Source organism: Centroberyx affinis, unplaced genomic scaffold (genome assembly GCF_046629955.1).
Source record: "Centroberyx affinis isolate AG114_WGS23_722 - 3 ecotype Tasmania unplaced genomic scaffold, CSIRO-AGI_Caff_v1 ptg000108l_1, whole genome shotgun sequence".
NCBI classification, from domain to species: domain Eukaryota; kingdom Metazoa; phylum Chordata; class Actinopteri; order Beryciformes; family Berycidae; genus Centroberyx; species Centroberyx affinis.
Window position 1 is genome coordinate 1,038,371 of NW_027278810.1, and position 22,250 is coordinate 1,060,620.

General features: G+C 40.2%; 3 protein-coding genes across 3 annotated transcripts; 2 read left to right on the forward strand and 1 right to left on the reverse strand.

Moving 5' to 3' along the window:
- Positions 1 to 3,251: 3,251 nt before the first annotated feature.
- LOC139648738 (gap junction beta-1 protein-like) lies at positions 3,252 to 4,472 on the forward strand. Its single transcript, XM_071524961.1, has 2 exons — positions 3,252 to 3,264; positions 3,631 to 4,472. The coding sequence occupies exon 2, from the start codon at positions 3,645 to 3,647 to the stop codon at positions 4,470 to 4,472; it is 828 nt and encodes a 275-aa protein (XP_071381062.1). The 5' UTR covers positions 3,252 to 3,264; positions 3,631 to 3,644.
- A 2,166-nt stretch (positions 4,473 to 6,638) lies between these two features.
- On the forward strand, positions 6,639 to 8,923 carry LOC139648550 (gap junction alpha-3 protein-like). Its single transcript, XM_071524717.1, has 2 exons — positions 6,639 to 6,725; positions 7,826 to 8,923. Exon 2 carries the CDS (start codon positions 7,850 to 7,852, stop codon positions 8,921 to 8,923), a length of 1,074 nt encoding a protein of 357 aa, XP_071380818.1. The 5' UTR covers positions 6,639 to 6,725; positions 7,826 to 7,849.
- A 5,972-nt stretch (positions 8,924 to 14,895) lies between these two features.
- LOC139649030 (vacuolar ATPase assembly integral membrane protein vma21-like) lies at positions 14,896 to 17,232 on the reverse strand. The gene is made up of 3 exons (XM_071525323.1): positions 17,065 to 17,232; positions 16,644 to 16,753; positions 14,896 to 15,988 (listed from the first exon to the last, which is right to left on the reverse strand). The coding sequence occupies exons 1-3, from the start codon at positions 17,124 to 17,126 to the stop codon at positions 15,849 to 15,851; spliced, it is 312 nt and encodes a 103-aa protein (XP_071381424.1). The 5' UTR covers positions 17,127 to 17,232; the 3' UTR covers positions 14,896 to 15,848.
- Between the last annotated feature and the right edge of the window lie 5,018 nt (positions 17,233 to 22,250).

Genomic DNA, 22,250 nt, shown 5'->3' on the forward strand with positions numbered 1-22,250 from the left:
CTTTTCAGCTTAAAATGAGAAAACAGGAGTCTGACTGGGAGAAATACCTCATCTCACGCTATACTCAAAAGTAAGAAGTGATTCTGAAAGAAGGGGATGTGGTTTACAGAGTTGTTGCTGTAATTTTTTCTCAGTCTAATTCAAAACCCAAAATAGCAGCCCTGCCGTGAAGCACACAGATCTATCTTAAACATGGAGAAATTTGATAACTCCAGTTCATAGATGAGAGCTTTAGATTGATTGTCTGATTTTGATTATGACCAGATTTGAAGACCAGTTTACAAGTGAAAGTACAGTGGAATTTCATTGAAGGCTAGATGTTGACAAGCTGCTGTTGTGATTGGCTCTTTGCAGCACACTAACAAATCAAGAATGTTCTAACTTTAAAGGAGGTAAAGACCTTTTTTTTTTTACCATTTTTTATAGTTCAAATGGAGTAGCAGGTATCAGCTTTCTTCTGTATTTTGATACTTAACATTGCAGTTAATAACACTGCTACAAAACTAGGTCTAGTGAATTTCTTGCACCATATCTCTACTCTAATCCAGTTTTACACTTGATTAATGATGATTAATGATTCTCCATATCCTCACTATTCAAACTGGAACACAATTTCCTAACTTCTTAAAAGTCTTTAAGGATTTAATCTAATCCTGTTTAAGGGTCTAACAGGTTTTGACTTAATTGTCCTTAGAGGGGTGATTGAAATAAAAACAGAAATTACATTATCAGTATTTTTTTTTCTAAATTTTTCATATGCAAAGGGTTAGGGATACCAAATTCTGGCATATGTTGTATTATTTTGAGTCTTTCTAAGCCCTAGAAAGTTTTGTATTTCTGTATCTTCTACTCTGTGGTTTGCATTTCACCTCTCCTTATTTCCCCAAAGGCAGAAAAGTCTAATATTTTGTCCTGATCATTTCAACCACTAGACAGTGCCAATTCAGTCAGATTATCTGCCCGCTATTAAGTGTTGCTTGGTTTCTCTGATATGCCACGAACAGACTGCTTTTGCTTTTTCTTTTATGTATCACATTCCTTTGACAAGAATAATTACTAAAACTGCCTTACCTTTTGTTAACATTAATATCTAGTTCTTGTATTCCTGTACTGTTTGAGTTTGACAAAAATTGAAAATGTATTTTGAATGTACAAATCTATGCTTTATAGCAATAAAGTGCATGGTATCTAAATTTAAAAATATGTCTTATGTCTCCCTATATTGTTGAGTTAGTAGTTTATAGAGAGAATACAAATGAGTTTTATTTCATTCAAAGAATTACTAGGCCACCCAAACCCTCCCACTACATTGTCAAAAGTGACGCAGAAACGCTCATGGCACAGTAAACTGCTGTAGGTCATCTGATAGTGCATGACAAACAACTGCATTGTGTTTTTCCCTGCATTCACTTCATTCTCTTGATACTGTAAATTATTGTGTTACTTGTATTGTAGGGAGGAGTTTGAGCAGAATAAACTGACAGTGCTCAAAGGGATTATGACGGCAAGTATATGCCAATGTGTGTTCATGAAGGTTTGAGGGCAAAAACATTGTTTAAAATTTGTGATCCTCCATGTGACAACATGCTGTAGCTTAGATCATTCATAAGCAGACTAGTATTTTACAGCTGCTGGCACAGAGACAGGGCTCAGTGATATTCCACCCTATAGTCTAATTGTGAAAGCAGTTTCTCGGCGAAGTTACTCTTGACCCAAGTGAATGTCTGGGTATTTGCTATGCTCTGCTGTCAACATGATTTAGTAAATATTTGAAGCAGATTTAACATGAAAGTAGTCCATAATAAAACTAGTTATGGCTAGGATCATTTGTTTCTTCCCTAATATGCACAATTAAATTGATTGGGAAAACAGCTTGCTATTGTGGCATGGAACAATGATCATTTGTGAAGTTTATTATACAGCTGCAGTTAATATCAAATTATGAATTCAATACAATTTTCAGATCTACAGTGTATATGATGTTTGTATCATAAATTGTTGATATACTCTTGCATGTCTAATGTAGTATGTTACTAAGTATATTTTGACTTTGATTTGTGGCATGTTCTATATCACAAAAAGTAGCTCGATGAGCAATCAAGACATAGCATTTTAGACAGTCTCAGTTAAATCCGTTGTATAAATAATCTCCTCAGTAAGACTGGCTTTCATTTTCCACCCCAGCAGTGTTTGCAATAATTCAACAGTTCATGTACTTTCTGGATGAATCTGCAAACCTGTTACTGACTCCCTACTCTCTCCATGACAGTGGCTCAGGTCAAAATCACCCTTCACTTCCCTGCCCCGCCAAGCACAATAAATAATGTGGCAGGCTCAGGCCTTTTGTGTCCACACAGATTCTTTCTTTTGCTTGGGGTAGGCGGAAATCGAGGCGTTTGATCTGAATTCTAAAGAGTCTTGTTGCAGCCCAATAAAGGATGCCATTGTATGTAAATGGTTTATATAAGAGCATATGACCGCTACGGTGCAGGGCAGTGGCTAGTGGCGGAGGAATGATTAGCATTTTCCAAACGCATGGTGTTCTCAATCCAGCCTTTTGGTTTGCTAAAAAACACAATATTTTAATTCATTTCCACCCATTTTGTACACATTTTTGTGTACCACCACAGCTGAAGGTAAAATACATGTTCTATCCTTCATCAATTCTATTTTGTACTAACATTCAGTGTGCAGTGAAGTCAGATTTGGGGTGAGTGATGGCTGAGGTGCCCCAGATGTCTTGCCAAATACTTGGCGTGCTGTTGTGCAAATTATCGTTGCTCTGCATAGTAGTAGTATTTGAATGAAACAACTTTTCAGGATATAAATATCTCTTAGTTGGATCATTTTATGTTTTTATTTAGGCAAATCAGATCAAGCCTATTGCCTTTCTTACAAACAATAGAGGTCTCTCATTTGTTGTAGGAAAAAAATCTAATGAGATGGATGTCTTGCTGATTCCTTGGAGAAATTGGCTGGCATAGTCTGTCAGTCTGTCTGCAACTGAACTGTAGGTCAGATTGGGAGTACAGTATTAATACAGAGCGAGCAAATCACGTGGTTCGGCGAATCTTTCGCAATTGGCTTCGATCTCTTACGTCTTGTGACGGTGCACGGCGGTAGGCCATCGCCCCTGCTCTTATACCGCCAACAAGTTACTTGGCAATTCTCGTCTGTTGTTCCTACTCTGCCAAATCCAGCTTGATGTTCAGGCCACACCTGAAGATGGTCATCTTTGGACCTTTACACCGCCGGCTGAGCCTGGTAAACTTCTTCAAAACTGTTATAACAGTTAGACTTTTACAAAATGATTGCGTAAAGTTGTAGTGGAAGATGACAGTGGTAATAGCTCGCAAGTTATTCAATGTTTTCCACCTGTTATACCATTGCTATAAATATGACTGTCTTTATGCAAGGCTACAAAGCTGCGGTTTTCATTATGTTAGTTTGTATTTTGCTTTTCCTGAAAAATGTTTGACTATTGATATATTAATACACTATTTCGCTTGACAACATCATTCACTTGATCTATTACTCATTAATTATATGGTTATACCAGTTAACCTTCTTAAGATGTAGATGTAGCTTAGCCTACATCCGTGTTATAACATTTAACCTTTGCCTTTCCAGACCTGGAATCGAAAATGAACTGGGGGTCCTTTTATGCCGTGATCAGCGGCGTAAACAGGCATTCTACTGGCATTGGACGCATTTGGCTCTCTGTCATCTTCATCTTCCGTATCTTGGTGCTGGTGGTGGCAGCTGAGAGCGTCTGGGGAGATGAGAAGTCGGGCTTCACCTGCAACACCCAGCAGCCCGGATGCAACAGTGTCTGCTACGACCAGTTCTTCCCCATCTCTCACATCCGCCTCTGGGCGCTCCAGCTCATCCTAGTCTCCACCCCTGCCCTGCTGGTGGCCATGCATGTGGCCCACCGACGCCACATTGACAAGAAGATCCTGAAGAGGTCGGGCCGCGGCAGCCCAAAGGAGCTAGAACACATCAAGAACCAGAAGTTCCAGATCACTGGAGCTCTGTGGTGGACATACATGATCAGTATCATCTTCAGAATAATCTTCGAGGTGGCTTTCCTCTACATCTTCTACTTGATCTATCCTGACTTTAAGATGGTGCGTTTGGTGAAGTGTGACTCATACCCATGCCCCAACACAGTGGACTGTTTTGTCTCCAGACCCACAGAGAAGACCATTTTCACTGTGTTCATGCTGGCAGTGTCCGGGGTGTGTGTGCTGCTCAACCTGGCCGAGGTGATATACCTCATAGGCAGGGCCTGCATTCGGTGCTTACACGGCTCGGAAGAAGAGTCCAAAGTGGCTTGGATAACTCAAAAATTGTCTTCCTATAAGCAAAACGAGATCAATCAGCTGATAGCAGACCATTCACTCAAGTCTAAGTTCACTGTGACCAAAAAGAGCCCAGTTGACAAGGGTGAGAGGTGTTCTGCTTTCTAAGACACTACCTTTCCTTTCCCAGTGAAACTAATCAACAGTAATGTCCATGGAGCGTGCTGTCATACTGTTGCTCTGCATTAATGTTACATATACTGTATATTTGCTCATTTTGAATATACTCATTTAGACCGTTCATTCATGTATTGTATCATTCAGTCAGTTGTTTGGTGATTCATCCATTTTTCCATTTATTCTACTGACACAAGCATTAGCTGCTGTTGGAACTTGTCTAAAAGATATGGAGCCGGTACTGTAGGTTAAAGAAGGAAAGAGTCCTGTACAAATTGAAATGCTGGAAAGGAAGGTTAACTTTTTCATTGTGATCAAAAATGTCGCTAATATGTCTCATATCTAAATTCCAATCCAGGTCAAAGCTGGTGCAAGGCAAAGGAGAAAGGGGCATTTATTTGAGTAAATGTCTTATAGGAATAGTATGACAGCAACATTTGATTTTATTGGACAATTTTAGCTATTTGATTGTGATATATTGTATACAGACAGCTGTAACTACTGTGTAACTTTATTAGCATACAGCTACTGAAATATTATAACAGATGGTGCTAACGGGAAACCAAAGAAAACTGGTAAAAGCTATCCCAACAAAGGCAACGGACATTGGATATTATAGTGTTAAAAATAAAAAATAAAATGACATAAGTAAAACTTTTTTTCCTAAAACATTTTTGTTACTACTGAACAATTAGTAAAGTAAATTATTTCACTAATTATCAATTGTGCTGACACAATATTCAGAAGTGTGACAGATCAAAGGTTTTTAATAAGATCTTCAGTTGGAAGTTGGAAGTTTCAGTGATCTTGTATAAACTTATTCTGGACTCTTTCCAGGCCTAATTCACTAACTAAAATGGTGTTTTTTTTGCAGATGCCACATGATGTTCAAATGAATAGGCAAAATTAGAACAATTCATTCATTCTTATTCCCTCTTGTCTGCTGGGTCGCTCTTAGCATTTTGCAGATCCCAGCCAAGCACTGTCCATATTTCATCCTCTTAAAAAGTACTTGAATTCCTTGAATTGTAAATCACCTACTCCCATGCAGCTTCTGTTTGAGGTCATCTTTGTGTTGGTTCTCAGAAATGTTTGAGATACTTCTTAACAGAGACCCATCACTGTCAGAAAGCTTCCCATTATACCTGCCTCCCTTCATATCAGCATGCCATATATTATTCTGTATCTCTCTGGTCCTGTGCGCCTTTTAGACTAGACGTAGGCTGGCATCTTTTTATAGAGTTGTTGTGTTTTGAAATTAACCTGCTATTGTTTTTACTCACATTGTAATATATACAAAAAAGTCTTATGTAGACATGCCTAAATGTGCATATATCAATTTACATCCAGGTAAACAATCCGGTTAAAATATAAAAAAAAATGGGCTAGAACTGTATATATGTACATTATTTAATATTAAAAAATAAACTTTGTGTTAATTTGACAAATATATTGACACAAACTATTCAGCAGTCATATGAAGACTTCTTGTTTCATTTCATGGCAGTGTTACCTCTCAACATTTTATTGTGAAATGGGCTGTGTTGAATGGATAAAAGGATCAAAGTTGTCCAAGGAAAGTGTTCTTGGTGATTATGTACCCCATGTTTTCTATTTATTTGGTACTAGAATGGCTCATCTCAACACTGACATGTTGAAGCCGACACCTCCCTGTTGACTTAGCTCCATTCTGTCACTGCGATTTGTAACTTGAAGACCCAAATGGCTACTCATCTCCAAGTCATGCCCCCTATGATAGGAGAGACCCTCATGCTATATTTAGACCACAGTAGCACTTGTGGCCAGACAGACTTAGCAGACAACCTTTATTGGCCAGCTGCCCTGTCACTCACTGTAACAAGCGAGTAGAGGGGCTTTAATAGTTTACATTAGAGAGTGTGCCCTGTGCCAAATTTAACCATGGGGGGAGGGGGTTGAGGGAGGGCAAGCCGGACTTGCTTGTGAGTGTGTCCAGCAGGTTATGTGTGCTGTGGCCAGTGGAAGACCCCAAGGCCTCTGGATCCTGGATAAGCCGCAGTTGAAGACGGAGGACTGAGTCGGTGGGTTTGCCGGTGTGGAACAGAGGCTGCGGCTAGCGAGAGTCCAGTTTTCCTGTCCATTCAAGGGCATTGCCGGGGGCCCGAGGACCGACCTCGCGCTGAGGCCTGCGAGCGAAGCAGGGGGACCTCATGGACCCTCACAGACACGTAGTGCTCCTCCACAGGGGATGTATAAGCTGACAAGGTGGGTTACCCAGTGAGTGTGTGATTCTACAGGAACTTTAGTCTTCTTTGTGAATTGAAGTATTCGTGCAACTGGGAATCAAAGTTAGAAATAATCAAACACAAGACGACTCAGAGTAGATGTTGTGGCCAAAGCCTTTAGTTTGTTTATACCAACTGACTTGTGTGGGAAGACGATGTAAGGGGTTGTGAAATCTTAAACCGTAGCATTCATTTTTTCCCATCCTCGTGGAAGAAAGTCTCTTGGTTTTATTGGTTGTCAGACTGTGTTTTTCATAGTATTATCATTTGTCTTGGGAGATTCCATTGTCTGGTGGACTTAATATTTAAAGCGTTTCCTTTTGCTTGAAATCACAGTTCAGCCCAAAGTCTACAATTGTGGAAGACACTGGCTAAGTCTGCAGTATCACCTTTAGTGAATTCTTATGGTCTTATGCATTTTTCTGATCACTTTTCAGCAAACATCAGAACTCACGCTCCCACACAGTAGCTTATGCTGAATTTGCTGTACGACTACTGTACATCAGAGAAGTTGGGTGTATTTATAATGTATAGTGTATCAGAGTGACTTACGATCCTGTCATTACTCGACTATTTCTAATTCGCACTTCCACCACGTCTGCCCGGTGTTTCATTTCACCTTGTGTGGATCATGTTACCCTGGCATGACGGCCAGCAGCCACGGCATCATGACCGGAACCTGCCATCTCCCTGTCCACACTTACCAAATATATACCCTCCTAAAGTAAATATAATCCTGTCTGTACCCGTGTGGAAAGGGCCACTACCTGCCCAGCATTGGAGTCACCAAGTTGAGCACTCAGTTAACAGCTTGGCTCACTAGAGACTCCTTTGGTCTAAGCTCTACTGTACTTGGTAAGACATTTTGGAAAGGAAGACTAAACTTCATGTTAGAACTTCTAGCCATTAAAAAACATTGGGAACACTGGAGCTTCATTGAACCTTTGGATCATTTTTGATATTTCACAAATTTTGTCAAGTCATGTCATTTACTTGGTTTATAGACTAAGCTCTACGTAGATTAAAAATCATGTGAAAAATCTGTTTCTGTACTTAAACTCTTGTTCAATCCCTCTCTAGCCATAGATCTGATCTCACACAGCCATGGGGGACTGGAACCTGCTGGGGAAGCTTCTGGAAAAAGCCCAGGAGCACTCCACTGTGGTGGGGAAGGTGTGGCTCACGGTTCTGTTCATCTTCCGCATCCTCATCCTGAGCGCTGCGACAGAGAAGGTGTGGGGCGACGAGCAGTCAGGCTTCACCTGCGACACCAAGCAGCCCGGTTGTGAGAATGTGTGCTACGACATCACTTTCCCCATCTCGCATGTCCGGTTTTGGGTGCTGCAGATCATCTTTGTGTCCACGCCTACATTAATCTACCTGGGACATATCCTCCATATGGTGCGAATGGAGGAGAAGCAGAAACAGAAGGAGAAGGATATGGCACAGCATACGGACAAGCAGGCTCTCATCGTGGAGACTAAACACAAGAAGCACCTGATCAGGGACGATAAGGGCCGCGTGCGCCTGCAGGGGGAGCTCTTACGCACCTACGTCTTCAACGTAATCTTTAAAACCCTGTTTGAGGTGGGCTTCATTGTGGCCCAGTACCTCTTGTATGGCTTTGAGCTGAAGCCCATGTACACGTGTGACAGACCCCCATGCCCCAATGTGGTGAACTGCTATATATCCCGTCCCACAGAGAAAACCATCTTCATTATCTTTATGTTAGGAGTGGCCAGCGTGTCGCTGCTCCTTAACCTCGTAGAGGTCTATCACTTGGGCTTCACTAAGTGTCGGCAGGGTATAAGCTACAGGAGAGCTCATCTCCCCGGTACCATCTGCAAGGAGCCCAACGAGGCAGCAGTGCCATTTGCACCCAGTTACGATGACTACTTCCACCAAGTCCAGCCTGGCTACCCGCCCGTACCCAGCTACAACCTCTCCCCTCTGTCCGAGGAGTCGGACTCTTCCTTCCACCCCTACCACAGCAAGGCGGCTTACAAACAGAATAAGGACAACTTGGCGGTGGAGAGGAGCAGCAGCAAGCCAGAGGAATGTGACCTGAAAGCAAAGAAGGGAGCAGAATCAGCCCCTGGGTCACCTACGCAGGCCAGGGCCGGCCGCCATGCCAAACACAGCAACAACAAGACTAGAATAGATGATCTGAAGATATGAGAGGGTGTATGTTTCTCTGAGGGGTCTTAAATTGCTGTGAAGGGGTCATATGTTGCTCTGAAGCACTCCGATATGCCCAACTGACTCTCCTCTTTAAGATGGTACCGCTTTGACTCATTCCAACTTAGAAGGGAGTGACATTTACAGGGCGCACAAATACACTGTGCAGTTGTTACATAGTATGTGTAAATACTGATTTGGTTACATAATGACATTTCAGATGCCTTAGATCAAGAAAAGTTCAAGAAACTTCTACTCACGGATAGTTGTATTGGCAAATTACAGCAACAGCAACAATTTGACCAGATGTCACATATTAGATTGTAGTTTGAATGGTGTTTTGACACTGATAGTGGCATCACAATATTTTCAGTTAATATTGACATATATTGGTGTTTTCTGTATTTATGTAATTGATTTTATACTCATGTTGCCTTCCCACTATTCAGCTGTGAGTATTTTTTTTTTGCTTATCACTGAGAAAATCAACAGAATTCACTAGAAACAAAATGGAAGTCTAACAAACAAGTGCATCTTTAGATTGAGCATTTCTTTTTCCATGTTTGATTGTGAGAATATGAAGCATCACAGATAAACCATTAGAGACAGAAACTGTAATGTAAAAGAAACCAGTGCTACATGAATTATTAACCTCTATGTTAAAAGGACTAATTGAAAATATTTACTGAATGAGCCAATGAATGTGCAGTATAAGGTCCATATTTGAGAATAGAGCAGAAATGTGTTGAGCACTGGCCTCCTGGCCTCATTTGAAGAAACCAGATAGGGCAAATAGTTAAATTTAACTTCCTTAACTGTTTTGAGGTCACCAAGTAGCATACTTTGCTTGCTTCGACTTGAAGATGTGAAAAGTTGTGCAATACCTGACAACACATTGGACAACCTATCAAATGCTGTAAGTAATTCCAGGACATGGCTCAAAATAAATTGCAGTGGTCTGTGGAGGTCACACTTGTACTGTATCTGTTACAAGAGCTAGCAAAGCACATAATTCTGAACAGATTGTTTGATTTATCCTTGTTTTTATGTGTATTTGTGTCCTTTTTTCTGTAAAGCACTTGGTGAAAATCCTGTTTGTTAAAAGCGCTCCATAAATAAACTTGTCTTAAATCTGCAATGTTAGCATTTCCTTTGTGATATTCAGTCTTTATATCAAGAAAAAAAAAGGAACCATGTAACTAGAACACATTTCAACATGTTTTTCAAATGTTTCCAACAAATACATCAAGATGAATTGATTGGACTAGAAATTATAGTGATGGGAGTATTGAACAATAGCTCCAACATTTATACAGTAGCTTTGTTGCCATATGTTTGAATTTTTCAATCAGCATATAGCTATGATTCAGTGAACACTGCATGATCAGCTTTGAAATAAGAATATGCAGGGTATATTTTCAAAAACATGAACACGTTAACCTGTTCAAGACTGTAGTGTTAGAGCAGAAATAAACATGCTATGTATAAAGCCTCTGCAGTCTGCATATCCCACATACCCGTATCTTATAGGCTACTCATCGATGCCAGGAACATGGGCACCCGTGGTATGAAAGCCTTGAAATGAATGAGATAGGATGTTCATGTCTAGGAAGCTGTCTCGCAACTTTAGATTGGTACGCTCATTTCCTGTAACCTCTTGGTGTGTCACAGGCAGAGCAAATATCAATTTTCAATCATATGTAAAAAAAAAAAAAAAAAGACTAGAATTTCTGAGTCATAGTCAGAGTTCCTTCGTGTTTTGAGATTTGATTAAAGCTTATGGTCCTGCAAGAACTACACTGTTACTATAGTATATACAGTATGAATATGATGGAAGGCACTGGTGGAAGTATAGTACATGTGAAGTAGGATATATCATGTGAAAATCTGTGTGTTTTTCATGTTTTCACTTCATTGGAAGGAATTTATGTTTCTTTATGGTTTGAGAAAATTCCACCATCCTCAGTCTAAGAAACCCCTTGGATAAAGTAAAAAATGCATGGTCATCAAGCTAAAAGTTGACATTTTGGAGATACAAGGTTTTCATCCAACAGCAGGGATATTATTTAATGCAAGAAAAAAGGATGTGTTTTGTATGTTACAAAATTTTGAAAAGGCCATTTTTTACCTTTACAAAATTGGCTTGGGGTCTATGATTGAAGAGTAGAATGTTTATAATGGGCACAGATGTAAATCATATCAATGTCTTTTCAAGAGCATACCAGTCGCTGGTTTAAAGATGAAATAAAGTTTAAGGGTTTCTTTTGTTGGGGGGTTGGTGGGCTGCCAGAGAATAAGTTCCAGAGCTCCAATATGCCAAAACTAGAAAGAAAAAATAGCATGAACCAGATAAAGCAGCTGGAAGTGTTACTTTTTCTGTATAGTCCAACAAGTCAGTGAGTGAACCAAAGATGGATGGCCTCTAATTCAAAAAGTATAACTCCATGGTACATAACCTGGACGAAAGAGCTGAAGTGAGTGAAGAGTTTCATTCCAAAAAGGAGATATCCAAAAGAAGATATCCACCATTTGAAAAATCTCATGTCTACCCTTACAAAAGGATTGCTGCCATGAAAGTAAAGCATGAAGTAAGACTGAGTCATCTGAAGACATCTGCCTGGAGAGTAGTCATGTTTTTCGAGGATAGAGTTCTATGTGTGTTTGAAATGTTGACAGATGAAGATCAAGTATCTTATTTTTTTTCCTAAGTGGATATACAGCACAGCAGTTTGGAATGAAACCCTGAGTGTTACATTTCAGGTTGCGATTGTATCAGTAGGTAGCACCTTCATAGATGACAACACATTTTTGGAAATATAAAGATTTCAATATGTTATATACAAAAGTCAAAATGGATATATGAGCATAAATAACACATAATAGCAGCTTGTAATTTGAATCAAATTTCTAGTCTAAACACTGACTGAGTCATACAGTAAAAGTCTGTGAACTGCAGTAGCTAAATGGCATAATAATTGACATTTCTGGCTTAGATCAGATAAAATGATGAATAGTTTTAATTGAGTTTGTAGTGTAAAAACTGGCTGATTTCTAAGTGCACATAAAGACTTTGATCTACGTTGCCTTTCATGTATTTAATAGCTCTTCAAGTGAAATTGCTAACATGAGCACCTGCGACACTGACTATTCAAAGATGGTGATTTCACTGCAATTTCAAGTGTAAACACTGAGGAAGTTAAATTGCAATGAAAGCCTTGTCCTTCACCCATTGTGTATTTCACAGCTACTGGTGAAAGCTGGATCATCATGAGCCCATTCAACTTCAATTAGCTTACCCCACTAAATGCTGATCATTTAAATGGAGTTTACAGTGAACATTTAGAGTTTACAAATATAGTGGAAGGCTATGAGTAAATCAGCAAGTTTAAATCTAAAAGCTCTCAAAGGTCCAGTAGCCTCCACTTTTAGTTAAATCAAAAGCTCCATAACTCAAAATGTATCATAATATAACATGAAAAGCACTCATGAAATAGGTATAGAATAGTATTATTTAATATAATAGGCTATCATATTATAGTGAAGGCTAGCTTCAATCTAACCTGCTAATAATGGGAATAGCCTATCAGCAGCATGTTAGCTTTGTGGTAGGCCGCATGATTTGCCCTTTGAATTTGAATTTGTAGGTATAATTTTTAGTTTTATTTTAACAAATTCAACAAAAATCTTATCCTAAGCTGGGACTCATTTCACTCTGTCCAGAAAACATGTGACATCATTCAATCAGATTCCAGTAGAAAACTATATAGGAGGACTTTACTTTTATTTTATTTTATATAGAGAATAGGTTATCATAGGTTACATTAACATGCACAAGTAAAGCTGACAAATGCTAATAACTTCTGCTTCTAATATGTCAATAACAAAACATGCTTCAAGTGCTTTTCAAAAGACTGGAAAAATACTTCCAGTTTGTGATAGTATCTGAAGGTCTTCTTAAAAACCTGTATGCTTAGACAAAAAGTGGGATCCCACTGCTATTATTTCTTCAGTGCTTCTTCAGCACTGCCTTTATTATATTTAATGGTTGGATAAGGAGGAGGATCACTGTAATTTTATGTGTCCAGATGAATTATTCTACCACTATATTGTGTTTGTCCCCTGTGGTCCGATGCTTAATATTATCACCCAGCAGCTGTAGTGCGGTACTCTACTGCCCTCTCCCTTTCCTTCTGTCTCACGCTGTGGATCCAGCAGACATGCTGCTTCTCTACAGGCCGTGTCTGCAAATACGCCATCTGGTGGACGTTTGGGAAAGTGATTCAGGGAAACAGCTTATCTAAGTGTGCCTAGGTGGGATAATTGCCATTTGTCATGTCCTTCCTATTTGCAACAGCAAGAATGATTGCTGATTAATAACTGAGAGTATAAAGATGGTGAAACCTTTATATGTAGCAGTCTAAACTCCCCAGTTGGGGCAGAGGTGGACAAGGAGTCAGCACTGGGTGTGTATTGGACTGCAGGGTCAGGAGGGCAAAATAAAATCGATCATGGAGGCATGTAGTGTTTTGCCAGTGCTTTATTCAAGAAACCGGACAGCACTTTCTGCCCCATTTTTCATCATATTGACACTCTGCAGCCAAACTGCTAATGTGTGAGAAATGACAAAGAGCCAGAGGCAGAGCTTGCCCTTACACCAACTCTGTGTTGCTGCGAGGGCGAGCTTATGAAATATCAGCCGAGGGGAAAGTAAGGCTTCTGATGTTTACTGACTGAATGAGTCTGATTATTTGCAGCCCTGTCACCTCATCACCAGCCTGGTTAAACTCAATGCAGGCTGCACAGCACATCTCTTATTCCTGCAGAATATGTGCAAAGCTTACGGGGCAAGCTGCACCAGAGAATTGTTGAAAAGGGGACTCGCATAACTTAAAGGAAAATGAACCCAAAATCAACTCTCAACATGGTTTCTGAGGCAGAAAATATCATTATGGCTTGGCATCTGTCACTTCATGGCTTGGCCTCTTCTGTGTGTCTGTCTGTATGCTGGGAACAGACTGACTGTCTGCTGCCGCCATGTGACAGCTGAAAGTCTCTACAGGGATCAATAAGTTAGCCAATCTCTTATTTTTATCTCAGCAGGCTTGCTTGTGTGGTTAAAGTGACCTAAAAATGTACTTTCAAGCCCCAAAAAACAACAAATCTTTCAAAGAATTTTCAGAAAAAGGCTATTATGTATATTGAAATAAGATGAATTAGATTTTTAATAGCTCTTACTATAGCATTTTATGTTGTGTATTACATTGGATTTGCCACTGGGATAAATTAAGTATACATGTGTGATGTATTTATCTATCTATCTATGACTAAGTGGGCCATACTGCAGACAGACCCTCTCTCCTCACATACACACATACAGCCTACTATTGATGGAAGCTCTGAATTTGACATAGCATGAATTAGGCTAATCCTCCATTCCTCCGAAAGAAATTTTGTGGGAAATTTCCCCAAGTAAATAAACACACACACACACATCTCTGTACACACATTCCAGTTTGGTGTAGCCTACACAGCAGATGGTAGGGGGAAGTCGAGTCTCGCCTCTTGTGTGGCGCAGCTTGTTTATCACACACACAGGCCTCGTTTATAAAGAATATCCAGCGTTATACTGGATTTCATTGTAGCATCTTCCTGAAGAATATAATAAAAATGAATGAAAATGACCTCTTACCTTGGGTGATGACAGCGGTTTCAGATTTTGATAGGCTATATCGCAAAGGGCTTAAGAAAATCAATGTAAACCACTGTAAGCAAAACAATTGCACATCAGAAACCTATGAAGGAAGCCCCTGATGTCTACTTAAAAAAATATGAGTATTGTTCTATCAAGCCCTGTATTCTTTACGGGGAAAATTAACTGTGACAATAACATCTTTACCTCACATGTAAGGGCTTTTGTGCTTTCACGTTCACAACCACAATACAAAATAAATAAAATAAATTCATAATTTGGAACATTTTATTTTTTTTGTTGGTGAAACAGAACAAAAGCAGCACACAATCTTTTTACAGTATATGAAATGATTGATCAGGTTTAAATGTATTGTTATAAGTGTATTTGAACATGTCAGCATATCCATCTGCATCACACAAACTTCCACTGGCATCAACATCCTCACGTTAACAAACATCTTCAACATGAAATGGCAGGGATTCTTTTAACTGCAATTTGATTTAAATTTAGATTTTTTTGTCAATTTCCTAATTTGAAATTCTGAATATCACTTTGCCACATGAAAAAACAAAAACAAAGCACTTGAACATCCTACATCAAAGACATTTACAAGGACAAAAAGATGTGTCAAATTATTTTAATGACAAGACAATATGTAGAAATGACAAGTGCGTAGGCTACTGTGTGCGTGCACAGCTGCACACACACACACACACACACACACACACACACACACACACACACACACACACACACACACACACACACACACACACACACACACACACACACAGTTATGCACACACAACAAAAGCAACCAAGATGGCTTCCTACATGACAAACCCTTGTGCTGTGAAGGTACTTGCAGCACAAAATGCCAGCTTATGACAAAGCCTCTTAAAAATAGGGGCCGTCTTCTTGTCAAACAAAAGTATCATATTTTCAGAGAGTGACAACTAAAACCCAAGGAGCGGGATAGCTAAAGCTGGGGAGGGAAAAAAAAAGAAAAAAAAAAAAAAAGAAAGCGCACCCAACAGCCTCCACTCCCCCGTCCCAGGGAATATACAGTAGTTTCAGGCATTAAACCCCAAGCGCAAACCAGATTCCCCCGAGCGGTCTGGCTGGTAGGTGGTGCTATGGTTGGGGCTGGAGCCTGTGGTGAGGGGCTGTGGGTCGGCGCCGCGTCTCGCCTCGTCCCCCCCTGGTTCCGTGAGCCGACAGGAGGACGCGCCTTTAATCGTGCTTGCCCTTCCCCTTCGGCGTGCCCTCGTTCCACGCCACGTACACGAACAGGGCCAGGACCACGTGGACAGCCAGCACCGCCACGATGGCGGCGTAGAAGTAGCTGTCGGTGCTGGACATCTTCATGGAGCCTGGGGAGAGGGGAGGGGAGTGGAGAGGCGTGGGGTCAAATCATGAATGAACTCTTGAATACCAATTCAACTGAGGGACTGGAATTTGAAAAAAAAAACTGCAGGAAACAGAATAGGAATTGAATTAGAATTTCAGGAAGTTTAATTTAATTTGATGAAATTCAGTGAAATTCCATGTTTTTTTGGGGGTTTTTTTCTTACCACATAAATGAGATTACATCTAGTGTTATATATTATCAATACTGAATATCGTAAAATGTTAAAGGAACCTTTCAGGTGGTATTTGATGCATAACACGTGACTGAAATATACAAATTATTGATTGTCTTTTATTTGATTCATAATGCTTGATTTATAATGTGGAATTTAATGGAATTTAATTAAGTTTCCTGTTATTCCAATTCAATTCCGAGAGCTGGGTGCAATTCAACTCCAGGAACTGACATGAAATTTACCATTTCATGTCAAATTTACCATGCATTCTCAATTCAATTCATGAATGGCCTCAAACCCTGCTGTCAACTCGATGATGTACAAGTGCATAGTCCCAAATTTTTCATCAGAAATAAAAAAAATAAAATAAAAAAAAAAATAAAAAAAAAAGGTTTGTGTGCAACCAGAGATACAAGGAAAGGCGATGTGTTCCTAACCTTACCTTCAAAGATGTACGCCTTTGATGCGAAGTATAATCCGATGGGCAGTGTTACCATCAGGATCGTGAAGAACAGCAATGTCTTCAGGGCTGACACCAAGGAACTCTCATTTCTGAAGAACACAATTTGATGATTCAGTTTAGGACGAAACAACACAATGGCCTTACTGTTAGCAAGCTATGGGCCTCTAACATTGTGACTTTTGATACAGTGATACTGTTAGGAATGAATAATAGGGTGTTTGAGTCTAACGTAACACAGAAAAAGACATCTGAGAAGTTCAGCACTAGTTCAGGATAAAGCAGTACTGAGAGTCGGGATTTAGTGGCTCGTGTTGGTGACTTGGCAGCTAGAGAAAGGCTAAGAAAGTCGCTAAGAAGCTAATGTTAGCTACTCGTCTGAAGTTGCTGTTGTTTTTCTCACCCTCTGAAGTCAGGCTGCGGTCCAGCTGCGGTGTGTGAAGATGATCTGACAGACCCGTCCATTGCTGTGCCGATGGGGGGCGAGATGAAGAGCAAAAACTGAAAATATAAGTAATGCTAGTGCAGACAAGAAGACCTGACGCTGTTGTTTTGTTGACACTGTTGAAATCCCTACTTCCGCGTGTGCTCACGGGGCGGTCACGTGACTAGTGTTTGACCGCCACCTGCTGTTCAGGAGTGCAAAGATACACCAACGACAGCCACGTTCACAGTAAAATGAAATAAAATAGATAAAAAATAATAATAAAAAAAAGCAATAAATAAATAAATGAAATAAAATAAATTAAACAACAGCCATGTTGATCTTCGAAAAAATCTACTGTAAATAACAGCTGTTGTTTATGAAATATTTGCTCAATGTCAAGTAAGTGAAGTGTTGGCCAGATTATCAACATTTAAGCAATCTATAAATATTTATATTTGTTTATATTTTGCTATTATTTTGGGTGTATTGTAACATCTGTATGACTGTAAATTACAATTTTATAACCTGTTAGGTTAGGTCTGCATCATTTGCACACACTAGGAAGACTACAGATTGTTAAGGCCTATAACTGCAGAGTTGAGTGAGTTATACCTCTAATTTCAGGTTGCCCACATCCCTCAATTAAAACAGTGTGAACATAAAATGTCATGACATCATCTATAGGAGTATCCACAAGTCTGCTGTTTTTACATGTAGGCACCCTACATCTCTGAATAATGTAACACCATAGGCTATTTTTTGTTTAATTGTTGATGTAACGGAGAGCCATTCAGTCCATTTTGCGCCAAGTATATATCTTCTGTCTCTGCGGCACTGACTGTGTTTCTGCTGGTTGAAGTCTCCCTGACTGAGAATCGAGGAGTGGCACTTTCTGCTCCAGTTGGCTTTGTTCTCACCGGTCCCACGCTCAGCAGGTTTCCAAACCCATTTCATCTGAAGAGACTCTCAAAAGGGACCGACCAAACCCACTAAAGAACTATTCAGTGATGTGTGTTCAAACTAATCATTTTGCAATCAGATTACAAAATAAACTACATATAATCAGCCAGAGATGCTTTTTAAATACATGCAACCAGATTAAGGTTGCTTTTTAAGGGATTGTAAGTGCATTTTGGAATATTTTCTGAATTATTAATACATTTTTGGAAGTTTGAATGATGAAAAAAAGGGTATCACAATATTGGCTCTCTTTTTGAAAGATCAGGACCGAATGCCACATGCACCTGACTTTGCCCTCTGAATATATTTCAGATTAATATATTCTGAATAATTGAACATCTTTTGTATGAGTTGGTGAGAACAATCAAGATAATGCATATAATAATAATGCATTTTAGCTCCTCAGATATTATTTTTTTAAGATATCCACAACAACCTCAAACAAAAGAGAATGGGGTGGCTCTTTTGTTTTTATCACACACACGCTGAAGATTTGTTTCTGGAGGGCAGCTATAATTGGTTAGCTATAGTAGACTACTCAAACTATAAAATGTTCAGCAAAATATTTCAGGCCAAAGTATTGGGGCCAGAAATAATTAAAAGCAGTAAAGTGATTACTTTTCATAAACAGGTCATGAGTAATTATTCCAGATCACAGTTATCCCCCCGAAACACCGGAAACATATTTTCTCTGGACACAGATGCAAAACTAAAATGTAATCAGAGACTTTGTTACAGTGCGCTTTGGGAATAAACCTTAAACTAATTTGCATTGAGCCAGAGAAGGAAGTCGGGGAAATCGCTGCTCACACACGTTCACCCTGTTATGGTGGGATTACGAATTCTAATAAAACAACCGATTCCAAAATAGAAGCCACAAAAAAGTCATGTTGACTGTGTCCGTGTTCTCAGTGGAAACATCCAATCACATTGTGTAGATTTAGTGAAGGGGTCCTCTGTGCCAGGTTCAATATCGGGACGTCCTTCCTCATGGGTCTTGACCTCTGACCTTCTACAAGTGTTTCCCATGGCTTTCTCTGTCTGGACTCCCCGAGCTATGCCTTGTTCCATGAGTCACCAGCGCTGTATGTCAACTATGGGACACCCCACACTCCACACCTGTTGTTTTCATCACATATGATACAGTGTGCTGCTAAGGTATGCAACTATAGAGTGGAAGTATTAAATGAAGCATCCATCTGAAATGAGTGCTTGAATAAAAACATAAAAGAGACTATTGTTCCATGTAAGTTCATAATGTCATTTGTTGCTGCCAATAGTGGTAAGAGGATTGTTATTAGCATTAATTCATGTTAGCCAACATCTGCGTTTGGGTCTGTCTCTTGGCACCATGGCACCCTGGAGGTTACTGTCAACACACAGGGAGCATGGGAACACTTCGTCAAGCAATAAATTACAAAACAAATACAAAACCATCCATAATCCCCTCTTCTGTATACGATTATGTCCAAAAATAAAGTCAAGAAATCTGACGCAAACAATCATCATCCCCACTTCCTGCTCTCATTGGTTTCCTTCAGCCCATGACACCTAAAACCTCCTGGTAGAGTTGTGACCCACGGCCCATTGGGAACATGTAGGAACACATCATATGCATGAGAACACAGGCTCTGCTAAACCCAATGCACAAATCCATTAGGAGACATACTCTATGCTTTCTATTGTAGCAGCAGGCCCACAGTCTGATCCCTCCGTTGTAAAATGCATTGATGTGCGAGAGCTGTAGAAATTCCTCTGTGCAAAGAAGGAGCTGCATCGGACTTCAACCAATGGGGGGAAGCCATTGTGTCATGCTAGTAGTAGGCTGTATAATGCCCCATTGCTCATCCTTTTTGTGTTAACTACTTTTGTGGCAGTGTTCTGCTGTTGTGGAAATAATCCTCATCTTTCAGCATGAGAGTTTGTTTCTTGGAGGCCTTTCCTGCTCATACACCACTGAGATGAGATGGAAATAAGCAAGTATAAAATGCATCGCTGTGGAAACAGAAAGAGTAGAGTATCACGTCCTGAGACAACTTCAATTTTACGGCTATAGCTTCCCTCTTGCTTGGTCCAGTTTTGGGCATAATGCATAAATACTCAATGGCATCAAGCGGATGCTGCTGCTCTCTCAGACACACATTTACCAAGACAGACACTGTATTTACAAAGGCAGACTAGGAGACCTGCCCTGCTGCATGCTATTTTCCGACCCTGGACAGGAAAATAAAACAATGTAATTTCTCATATGGAATTCTGACATATCCCAACATGACAGTCTGGAGGAATTTATGATGTGACTCATGTTAACTGGCTCCAGAAAGCTTACCTGTAGGGCAATGAGTAGCCAAAAGGGAGGCGTGCTGAGGTGAGGTGAGGGTAGAGAGAAACCCGGGGGAATGTTAAACACTTCTTGGAAACAGAACCACAGATGTATGTGAAATTGGAAAAATAAGCACATGAGTTATGGGCCTGGCGGATTTTATAGAGCAGGTCTGAATGGATGGATCATGCTGTCCTTGAATATAACAGTAAGACAAATGTCTCCACAAGCTATTGCCCTTACATTAGCTGACAGGCAGAATGACAGACAGAGCAAGCGGACTAGTCACTTCAGGTATTCATTCTGCAGACCTTGCATTGTACTCTTGATTTACGGAATGAGTAATCTATGAGTTGTCACATTACATTTCACATTACATTTCTGTCAATATGGTGCATATAGCAAATGGCTTATGGCAAAGGAGGTGATGAACATTTTAAATCCGAGCCAGCATTTTTCAAATCTATCGGTCTCGAACAAGAGCTATCTTTCATAATTGTTAGAAAGTTACTTAAGGACTTAAAATTCTATGATAAATCGATTGCGTGTTATAGCTGGAAAGTGAACACCAATAAGCAGCTCCCCCTGATCTCTCTGCGTCAGACTGGCCATTTTCAGTCACAAGAGTATTCACGTTGATAGATCTTCAGAGGCGACAAGATGCCATCGGCAGAGAGAGAGAGAGAGAAGGCAGGGGGCTTTTAGGACGAGAGAGGTGGAGAGAGAGAGAAGGCAGGGGGGCTTTTAGGACGAGAGAGGTGGAGAGAGAGATCTAGGTAGAGAGAGAGAGCAAGAAAGAGAGAGTGAAAGGTGGGTGGAGGAGGAAGAAGGATGACCCCGCCATTACTCTGTGACTCTCTGGTGTGGTAGAGCCGACACTGTCATCTTCCCCGGAGCCCCTTTAGCCACTCATCTGTGGCTGACCTTGCACTGGCATGTGGGCTGCTTCTTTTCCACATCAGAGCTGACAGTGACTGCATGGGGAATTGAACAGTTTTGTGGCATTTTACTGTACTGCAACTCGACGGCATCCGCCTCTATAGGCTCCTAAGACGATCCGTGATGCATTCAGAGTCACATCTCTGTCTACAATCATCCTTTGAGTGTCTGAGGATTTAATTTTACTCAGACATCCAGGAGCCTATCTGAGCGCATCTGCAGCTATAGCAAAGCAGAATACAAAAATGAGCAAATGGATCTGAAGCTAAAAGGATGATATGCAAGGAATGTTTAGAAACCTTTCAAATTAGACATAGGGAATGTGTAGTCTCTTTAATATTCCACTAACAGTGCATCATATCAAGAATGTGTCACATTGACATCTTGCAGCCTCCCTGTGAGGTGAACTGCTCATAGTTTGTTTGCTGGATGGAAGTTATGCTGGGAGGCTGTCAGAGCTCATCTCGGCTAGGGTGACATGTGCTCAGGCACACTTGCACTGTCACGAAATTACATCTCTGGCTCCTGATGCGTATCATATCCCTCAGGCATTTGATAAGCAAGAAAGCTAGCTTTGTTTATCGTCTATTCCTCCCCTTTCATAATTTCTCCTAATTCTAAATCACTCAGGATCTGAGGGGGATCCCTCGGGCTTTGACTGGAAACTATAAAAGTATTTTATACTGCAAACAACAAAGCAGGTTGTTTTTTCTCCTTTAGACAAAGCTTGCTCTGATATATTTTTTTAGTAAAAGCTTCCACAATCTTCCCAGTGTGTTTTGTGAGAGAAACATCGCTCAGAAGACAAGCCTGAGGGGGAAACAGCATCACAGTGAATTAAAATGGCCTACATTCCCACTAAGAAGGAGCCCAAGATATACATACAGATTGGCACATTGTTCAGCAACACTGAGGATGAGACTATGGGCGGCATACTGCA